The following is a 9,039-nucleotide window of genomic DNA, read 5'->3' on the forward strand; positions in this document are numbered from 1 at the left end:
TGATCATCTTCATTTTGAAGCCGCTGTCTTGTCCTTTAACCTACGTTTGTAGACAACATCTCCCAGGGTGCAAATCTCCTTATGCCACATGCATACTTTCCTCCAAGCCCACCCCTTCTTGAGTGACCCACACTGATCTGATTTTAGGCATATACACTTGAAACGCTCGAGGGAGAGGAGCGCCCAGCAGCGACGACGACGAGTGAAAAAAACTTTACGCAAGATAATCCTTAGCGGCGCCACGTTTGACGCAAACTCAGGAACAAAGGAATACAACGGCAGTTCCGTTCGAAAACCCTAAAAACGAGCGACCCGGGGAGACCGGCGCATGGTCAGCTGGACGTCGTCGCGCCTATCAGAAAAGTTTGTTTTTTACGCGCAGAGCTATAAAAAAAACGTTGGAGACATTGTTTCAAGTTCTATTTCCCTCGCTTTCAACTCCATCTAAAAACGACATCTAGACATTTTAGCGCACCGTGTTCTATTCTTAACCAGTGTACTGCCAAATATGGACAGCTAGTGTTGTGATGTCCTTGCACGGTGGCGAAATTGGCTGTTTGTAAGGTTGCCAGAGTTTATAATTAAATCGCTTAAATCGCTGAGTTGACGTAGGCCATATGTGATTTCTTCGGTTGCATGGTTTACATTTGACGATTGACCACTCGATCCAGGGGTATCAACTAGTGTTGTTTCACTGACAGGGTTGCAAGGCTCGAGTTGTCACATTTACGAGCCATTGTGTGGGCTGCAGTGTGTCGATGTAATGTATATGTCGCTGTGTTTGGCTGCTGTCAACAGAAGCCATTTTTAAATATTTGATTTATACTACGCCTATTTAAAGCACCTTTAAACGCACAGTTCGATCTGTAAAGAATATAGGTGCATTTCATAAGGTTTTTCAATAATACTGTCAAAATAAACCTTGAGTGGCCTATTTCCATTATGCCGTTTTACGCGAATTGTTTCAATCGTGGACCTCCCTCTGCACGGTTTCTATTTTCCACGCTTGTTTTGGTGCTCGGCTTGGCATCCCGATGCACGGGGCAGGCCGTGCCCTCCGAGGACAGCCCTCTGTCGGCCGCAGCTTCAGTGAGTCTCCGGTCCCTCATCACGGAGACCTGCGAGGATGTTCACCGATACGTGGAATCCGTGGTGGGAACCAGTGTGATCGAATCGACCCGTGAGGTGAGGATTGAAGCCATTGCATGTACCTTATTAATACCTCCTATGTGGGTTGCGGCATCCTGTTTCTCACCTTTAATGTGTTCACTCTAATGTATGTATTATTCTACCTAATCCTTTTCTAGGGGTGATCTTTGGTCCTATCTCAGTCCTTCAAATCAGTTCTTGACTTTGGTTTTCTGACAACTAAACTGTTCTTCTAATCATCCTCTCCCCCCACCCCCTATTTTCAACCTGACCCCCATACCTAATTTACCTTCTCTTATACCCGATAATCTCTTTCCTGACACCCCCCCCCAATCTTCTCTGCCCTCATTTCATGTCTGCCTATATCCATGCATCCCCGCCCCTGCTACCACTACTCCGCGCGGCTCCCCATCCCCAGAGTGTGGTGTTGTATCTAGAGTCAGTGTTTGGTCAGGAGAACGTCAATACGATGGCCATGGTAAGAAACCTCTTAACAAACTCTGACATGGTCCCAAAACAAAGCTCCTTATAGCTCTGTTTGCACATGTCACTGTATACAGTGTGTTACAGATAGGAATGACTACATCACTATAGAATTGGATAGGCTTCAGTGTAGATGTGGTTTAATGTTTTTTGTGTTTTGTGTTTTTTTTTTTTGCAAACAGCAATCTCTGTGTTTGTAGTCATACACGTATATGTTTTACATCTCTGGAGAGTTTTTTTTTTTTAGATGTTATACTCTCACAAACACTTTATTCTGAACACTATACTGGGTAGGGCCTCCCTTTGCTGTCAAAACTTCTTAGTGAAGAAGTCGAAATTCTTCGTGGCATTGATTCCACAAGATGTTGGAAACATTCTTTTGAGATTCTGATCCATGATGACATGATTGCATCACACAAAGATTTTTCAGGTGCACTTTCAAGCTGTGACTCTCCTGTTCTACCACATCCCAAAAGTGTTCTATTGGATTCAGATCTGGTGACTGGGAAGGCCACTGAAGCACACTGAACTCACTGTCATGTTCATGAAACCAGTTTGAGACAACTTTTGCTTTGACATGGTGCATCATCATACTGGTAATAGCCATTAGAAGATGGGTAAATTGTGGCCATGAAGGGATGAACATGGTCGGCAACAATACTCAAATAGGGTGTGGCATTCCCCACACATTACACGACCTGAATGAATGAGAAGGTGTACAAGTGTTCTTAATAAAGTGTTCGGTGAGTGCACACATTACACGCTGACGCCGTTTGGCAGTTGGCTGAAATGTGCTCTGTGACACTGAACAGTGCTTGCTTGTGTGTGGGGTAGCAACAGGTGCAGAAGACTCCATGTCGTATTAGCTGACTGCCCTTGACCTCAGCTAAGCATGGAGCGGGTGGGGGGGGGGTTGCGTAGAGGTTCAGGGTTCTTCAGTGTTCGGTAGGGGAAGTGGACGCAGCTGTCACTCTTCTCTATAACAAAACCACAGCTTTGCTCTCTCACACACAAGTGCGTTATCAGCCTAAACAAAATTCCTCACCACAGAAACATTCCACTCTCCACTCAAGATGTGTGGATAGAACCTGAATGATGGGAGGTTATTGTAGAACAAAAGACCAGACTTTGATCAAAAGTAACTTGTACAAAAGATCTGTCTGAGGCTTATGACCCATGACATGATCAAATGATAAGTGGGATAATTGAATCAGTGACAACATTCTACTCGGAAACCCCATATCTGGTTGCTCCCCCTATTTATATTCATTGATGGTTGAGCTCATAGCAGCAGCTGTGACTTGTGACTTGTGCTGTGTCTATCCCTAGGCTCACGGTAAGATATTGATGTACTGTATATTGTGGAGGCTATAACAGGAAGGCAACAACTGAATGCTGCCTCCATTTGTTGTAGAAGTATGCAGACTAAGCTTGTCAACATTCTCAATCTTTATCCTTATACCCCCCACCCTCTCTCTCTCTCCACCTCTCTCTCTTTCTCAGTTTTTTGAGATGTTGATCCGGTTTATGGCTGAGGGAGCTGCCAGCGGGTTGAATGTCATCGCTGTTTACGTCACAGAGATACTCAGGGTGACAGGAGTTGATGGTAGGTGAAAGACTTGGGGATCTAGATGCTTCTCACACCTGGTTTGGACCTCAAGAGAGATAAATATATGTCGCCGTTGTGCTCCACTGCTACACGCTGGCACACAGAGGCCTTTTCTCGTCAAATGTTCAAGGCTCGATTCCTTGTGTCCTCTCAGCCGCCCTCCACTCGCTTCCAACTTAAAAGCGCATCACAGGAGGAGATCCAGATCAAATATACTCCTCCAGTAGTTTTTGAGAAGGAAGTGAGTGAAGGATGGAGGAGAGGACGTGAAGAATGAACTTGAACCTTTTTTCAATCCCTGAGAAAGGGCCAGAATTGCTCACTTTCAACCTGTCAGGGCACTGCAGTGTGGGTAATGATCAGATCCCGTGACAGTGTGTCGTTTCACCCTCAGGGGGAATTATACTTGTTTGAAAAAGTGCTGCCACTCCCTCTGTGTGAGAAGCGTACCTGTTAGAGTTGTTGTTGTTGTTGTTGTTGTTGTTGTTGCTGTATAACAGCATAGGCCTTAGACCTCAAATGTGACTTCACTTATAGTTGTTCTGGATGCTGACAAGTTATTACTGACCACTTATAGTTATAACCACTAGATATCCCCTAAATTAGAGAGTGATTTATGTGGAGAGAGCCATTTAGTCAACTTTCTTTATCTTCTGTGATTTGAGTGGGGCGTCAATCAAATGTTGGTGATTCATTGCCGCCACCTGTGCTTGAGTGTAGCATAAATTCAGCTCCAGTAAAAATGCTATTTATAATCTATCGATAAACCTAAGGTAGAAGAACAAGTGTTGAACCAATTGGCTGATGCCTTCCCAACTCATAGGAAGTCCCACCCTAGTTGACTACATGGCACCCCTCATGCTGTCACAAATGCAATGAATGGGAAAGAGAGTTTCTACTGTCTCTTTGTGACCTCAACATAAATTAAATTACTTCTACCTTATTACCCTCACCCTTTTCTCTCTCTCCCCACAGTCAAATTGCCTTTCCCTCACTTCACTCCAGAGGGTGTGGCCTCTGTAGGCCAGTGGGCCTTACTGGCTCTTATTGGCTACTGGGTGCTGTCCGTCGTCCTGCGTCTGTTGGTGGCCGTCGTGAGGAGGGTGTTCTGGATGCTGAAAGCCGGCGCAGTGCTGTGGCTCTTTGTGCTGGTAGTCAGCGATGCCAGTGTTGGATCAGATATCACTGCGCTCCGACTAGCCGGCCTGGTGTTGGGATGCGCCCTGTTGGGTCTCGCGGGATCCGGCTCGGAAAAGACGATCCGTGTGGAAGATCGCATGAGCTCCCTGGAGGGGAGGCTGAAGGCGGTGGAGAGGAGGAAGGGGGAGGAGTGATGGACACAGATGGAAGGAGGGGTAGATGGATGAATAAGGTGGATGGTGGTATGTTATTGGTGGTCTCGGTATGTGTCAGTTCAGTTGCTCAAGGGAAAGAAAGCAACCTCTGGGATTTTTATGATTAAAAATGGTCTCTTTTCAACTTATCCTTCATGTTGTTGGGTTTTCCCTGAATTGTTGTCCACATGTTTCACATTGAGGAATGTGCCACTACTATACATTTTATCTTAAGCTCATTTTACTTCAAAAGGACAATTGCACAAATGAAACCACAGTTCTTACTTACTGTGGAAGTTGTCATATTTGAACACCACAGTAATCCCATGTGGTGTTACTGTGTCACCTCTGGCACTAATGATCGCAAGGCCACATGTCGAGCTGTCCTTGGGCATGACACTGAACCCCAAATTTCTCCCAATGCGCTGGCCGGCGCCTTGCATGGTAGCTTGCCGCCATTGGTGTGTGAATGGGTGAACGAGAGGCCATTTACGTCAGTCCATTTACCATTTGCTATGAATGAGGTGTTAAATTGACATGTCAGCATTGCATACATTTCAATTTACATTATCGTAATGACATCCAAAGCGACTTACAATAAGTACTTTTCTGTTATTGTATTGGGGTGTAATGGCATTGGGCAGTCTACAGCAGAAGATAGGTAGTGACTCTGCCACCCTGACTCCACCTGGGCACCAAGACAGAGAAGACCTGCGACTGTGAGCCTAGCAACCATTCCATCCTCATAGAGATAGTGGTGCCAAGCGGCCAGCAGAAAACTATTTTGTTCTGATGAATGGGTCTTTGGGTGCTGTAGCCTGGGTTTGATGAAAAAAACACAAAAAAACTGACATTTTGCAACGGACGAGTTTGTCCAAATAGTTGTTATAAACAAGAACTATAATTATAATAACATCTATTATACCGCATGAAGGGTGCTCAGTCTGTGGTATATGTGATGCTAATTACCCTGATAGACTCATGCTTCCCTGCAGAGGGGGTGGGGTTGGGTGAGGATTCCCTAAAGGAAGTTCATTTAGTCAGAGACATCCTAGTCAGGCGTGTCAGAGCTGAGGAGTAGAGCAGATGGGTAGTGGAGTGGAGTCCCTTTGGCAGCTCAAACTGGGTCCCAGAGGGACGGACGGAGCTGAACCCTCTCCCCCTACAGCCTGGACAGAGAGGATACCCAATACTTACATTCGATTTCATGGTCTGAGGTCTAACTCAATCAACTCTGATCAATATCACGTCATCTGCTGATATCAAAGACTGCTTTAGTGAATTAAATCACCAGTCTAAATGTTCGGAACAGACTCGTAATGGATGAGACCTAACGCAACTCCACCCACTAGATTCCGGTGGATGTCTTACGCAGCGGAAGCTAGTGGGCGGAGTTCCGTTGTTAGGTGTAAATAATGCAAGATGTTCCGAAAACAGAATTTAGATTTTTGAATGTTGATATCAGCAGATGACGTGATATTGATAAGAGTTAACACCTCAGACCATGAAATCGAATGTAAGTATTGGGTATCGAATTAGCTTGCGAAAACGTGCTGGTATGTGCATTTCTGCCTCGGCTCGAATCAAGTATTGATGGCAGTTAGCCTACGAAAACGTACTGGTATGTGCATTTCTGCCTCGGCTGCTTCGCAAGGTTGCGTATACCACACTGCTTATTAAAAGGTTACCGCTTGTTAGATTTACGATTTTTTATTTTTTTATTACCCTTCGGCAAAGCTGTCCTTTCTCTCTCCCATGACAGCAAGGCCGGCGGTAGCTACGGGCGGGCTCAGCCCACCCAAACGTGCGCCATGCCCTTGCGGTGGCTATGGGCAGGGGTGGGCTCAGCCCACCAAAACGTGGGTGTTGCCCACCCTATCAAAGTTAAGATTTTTTTTTTCTGAATTGTTGATATCCCTTGGGCGTTTCCGAATCTTTAATGTCATATCTGGCATATAGTATATACTATGTCTGTCGATTTTTACTTTTACTGACTTCACTTGTCAGTCAATTGTTGTTGGAATTTGGTATTTTTGCTATAGAGGGTCTAGGCCCAGGGTCAGACATATTTGGCGCCCCTGGAGCGCCTTGCTCAAGGACACATGCAGCTCTCTCCTGAGGCAGTGATCGAACCAGCGATCTTCCGATTGCTAGCCGGCCTCTCTGACCTCTAGGCTACCACCGGCCAACGCCATAATGTATGGAGTAAGCAACAGATGTGCGGTCAGGGGAGGCAGAGCTTTACCTGTCATACTCAAATGAAAATAGCTGTTATGAAAAGTAAAAAAAAAAAAAAAAGGACCTCTCAAAAACTGGATGGAGTGTGGGCAATTAGAGAGTGCCTATTACCAACATAAAACTGCAATGAAAAAGCACCAGGGGAGGCAGCTATCATATCTGCCTCACTGATAGGGCTTTCACACCGCCAAGGAACCGTTCTGGTGCTGTCTGGCTCGCGTTCATACCAGTGTAACCGGAACCATCAGCGTCATCAACGTTGGGTGACAAAGGTGCGGGATAAACAAAAATGTCACAACCAGATGGCAGCTACTGGGGCACTTAGGTGGCGTAGTGGAGTAAAGGCCGGTTTAGGCTTCTGCGTAAAGTCGACGCCGTAGGCTACACGTAAGCTTACGTAGTCCCGCATGACCGTGCGTAGCCTTGACGTGCTCCTCTCAAAAAATCTATCCACGCGTCAGAGCGCACGTTAACCGTAAGCTCTGTGATTGGTCCGCTTGGTAGCACATGATTCAGACAAGATTCCGACTCTCTCGTCGCCCAAAATGCGGAAGTCATGACAGAAATGTCATTCACCTTTTCTGTAATTACTTATTAATAAAGATTTGAAAAATTATGATAACCATCGTATTATCTTAGTTTAATGTCATTTCAATGCATCATATAACTTTTATTTACAACAACATAACAACAAAAAGATCGCTATTATGCCGCTTAGAGCTTTGAGCTCCGTTGAGTTCCTAACCGGAAGAGGCACAGCACAGGGGCTGAAAACACACTGCCACCTAGCGATGTGACGGTGTAATTGCAGCGCGGCCTACGCAGAAGTGTAAATTGCGAGACCTACGTAAGAATTTACGTAAGCTACGCACGTAAATTCGACGCAGAAGCCTAAACCGGCCTTAAAGCGCTGACCATGTACCGCAGGGATCCCGGTTCGATTCCAGCCCCGGACATATCCTGCATGTCATCCCTTCTCTCTCTCTCACCCATCCTTCCTGTCATAATCTCTACTGTGTCTGTCATTAAAAGGAAAAATATGAGTGGGACTGCCCCACTCAGAAAAAAAAAGATGGCAGCTACTTCACTGGAAATGGGGATAATAATCACTAATGATTAGATTTCGATTAGATTACATTTGTATCCTTCCTTCTTGCTAGTCTTCACAGCCTAGAATATGACACACCCACTGACAACGTCACGGTTCTAGTTTTTGGTTCGCGCTGAGAAGCACTATTTTCTGGTTACAGCTACGAACCAACTTTTCAATCAAACCAATTTATTTTCAGTCTGAACGAGCCGGCCGGTTCCAGACTAGGTTTGCGAATGCGAACCAGAACGGTTCCTTGGCGGTGTGAAGGCCTACTGTAGATGTTTATGTTGTGGTTTACATTTTATTATATAAAGCAGGAATAAACTCACATCACCAACATATTCAATTAACCACTGTGCCAAAAATGCCCCTTTACTTTCCTCATGTGTCCCATGTAGATCATGTTCCCTTGGATCCTGCTGAGTGTTTTCTGTGTCTGTCAGGGTGAGTAGGTCACTGATGCCCTCCTTCTACTCCAAGTTCAAATACCCCCAACCAACTCCAATTGGTGCAGTAGGTTTTTGGTATTTGAGGAGCCAGTCACATGCATTGGCAATTTAGAGGTTGCAGGCTCGAGACTTGTGTGGAACAACTCGGAGCGATCTTACGGTTTGCTGCAAATTGACATCTGTCACAGATTATACAATTATATAATAAATGGAAAGATGTCAGTGTAAATGAAAGATGACAACAGATATTGTAGACGTATGTTGTAGACTTATCTACAACATATCTTGTTTGTACTACTTATTGTAGTATTATCCTATTTTCCGACTGCTATGGTCAACCTCTTTTTTTCTCATGTTCCCATGTCTGTTCCTCTATCTATCAGCTTATCGAAAAGCAGTGATGTGTTACGGCTCCGACTCCGTTTTTCCCTCCAATCGGTTTTTACATTCTTTCGGTCGGGTATACTTCACCCCAACGTCTCCTGACCTCCCCAGAAGATTAGTGATGGATAAATATGAAGTAAGTTTTGAAGATGTGTTTTCCTTGTGCTCATATCGTCACATTAATTAAGACTCCTTTGCTGTGAAACATTTCAGCTTTGAAGTTATCTTCAATGGTGTGTGTGTATGTGTGTGTGTGTGTGTGTGTGTGTGTGTGTGTTTTCTTGTGTACAGATTAAGGAC

The 9,039-nt window shown here is 45.0% G+C and overlaps 1 protein-coding gene across 1 annotated transcript; it reads left to right on the forward strand.

The window, feature by feature from the left end:
* Window positions 1–941: 941 nt before the first annotated feature.
* LOC308153885 (uncharacterized protein) lies at window positions 942–4,575 on the forward strand (the record flags this gene model as incomplete). The annotated part of the gene is made up of 4 exons (XM_080527069.1): window positions 942–1,185; window positions 1,568–1,627; window positions 3,136–3,238; window positions 4,217–4,575. The coding sequence occupies exons 1-4, from the start codon at window positions 943–945 to the stop codon at window positions 4,573–4,575; spliced, it is 765 nt and encodes a 254-aa protein (XP_080383195.1). The 5' UTR covers window position 942.
* Between the last annotated feature and the right edge of the window lie 4,464 nt (window positions 4,576–9,039).

The sequence above is a fragment of the Nansenia antarctica genome (genome assembly GCF_963989245.1).
Source record: "Nansenia antarctica genome assembly, chromosome: 3".
Lineage (NCBI taxonomy): Eukaryota > Metazoa > Chordata > Actinopteri > Argentiniformes > Microstomatidae > Nansenia > Nansenia antarctica.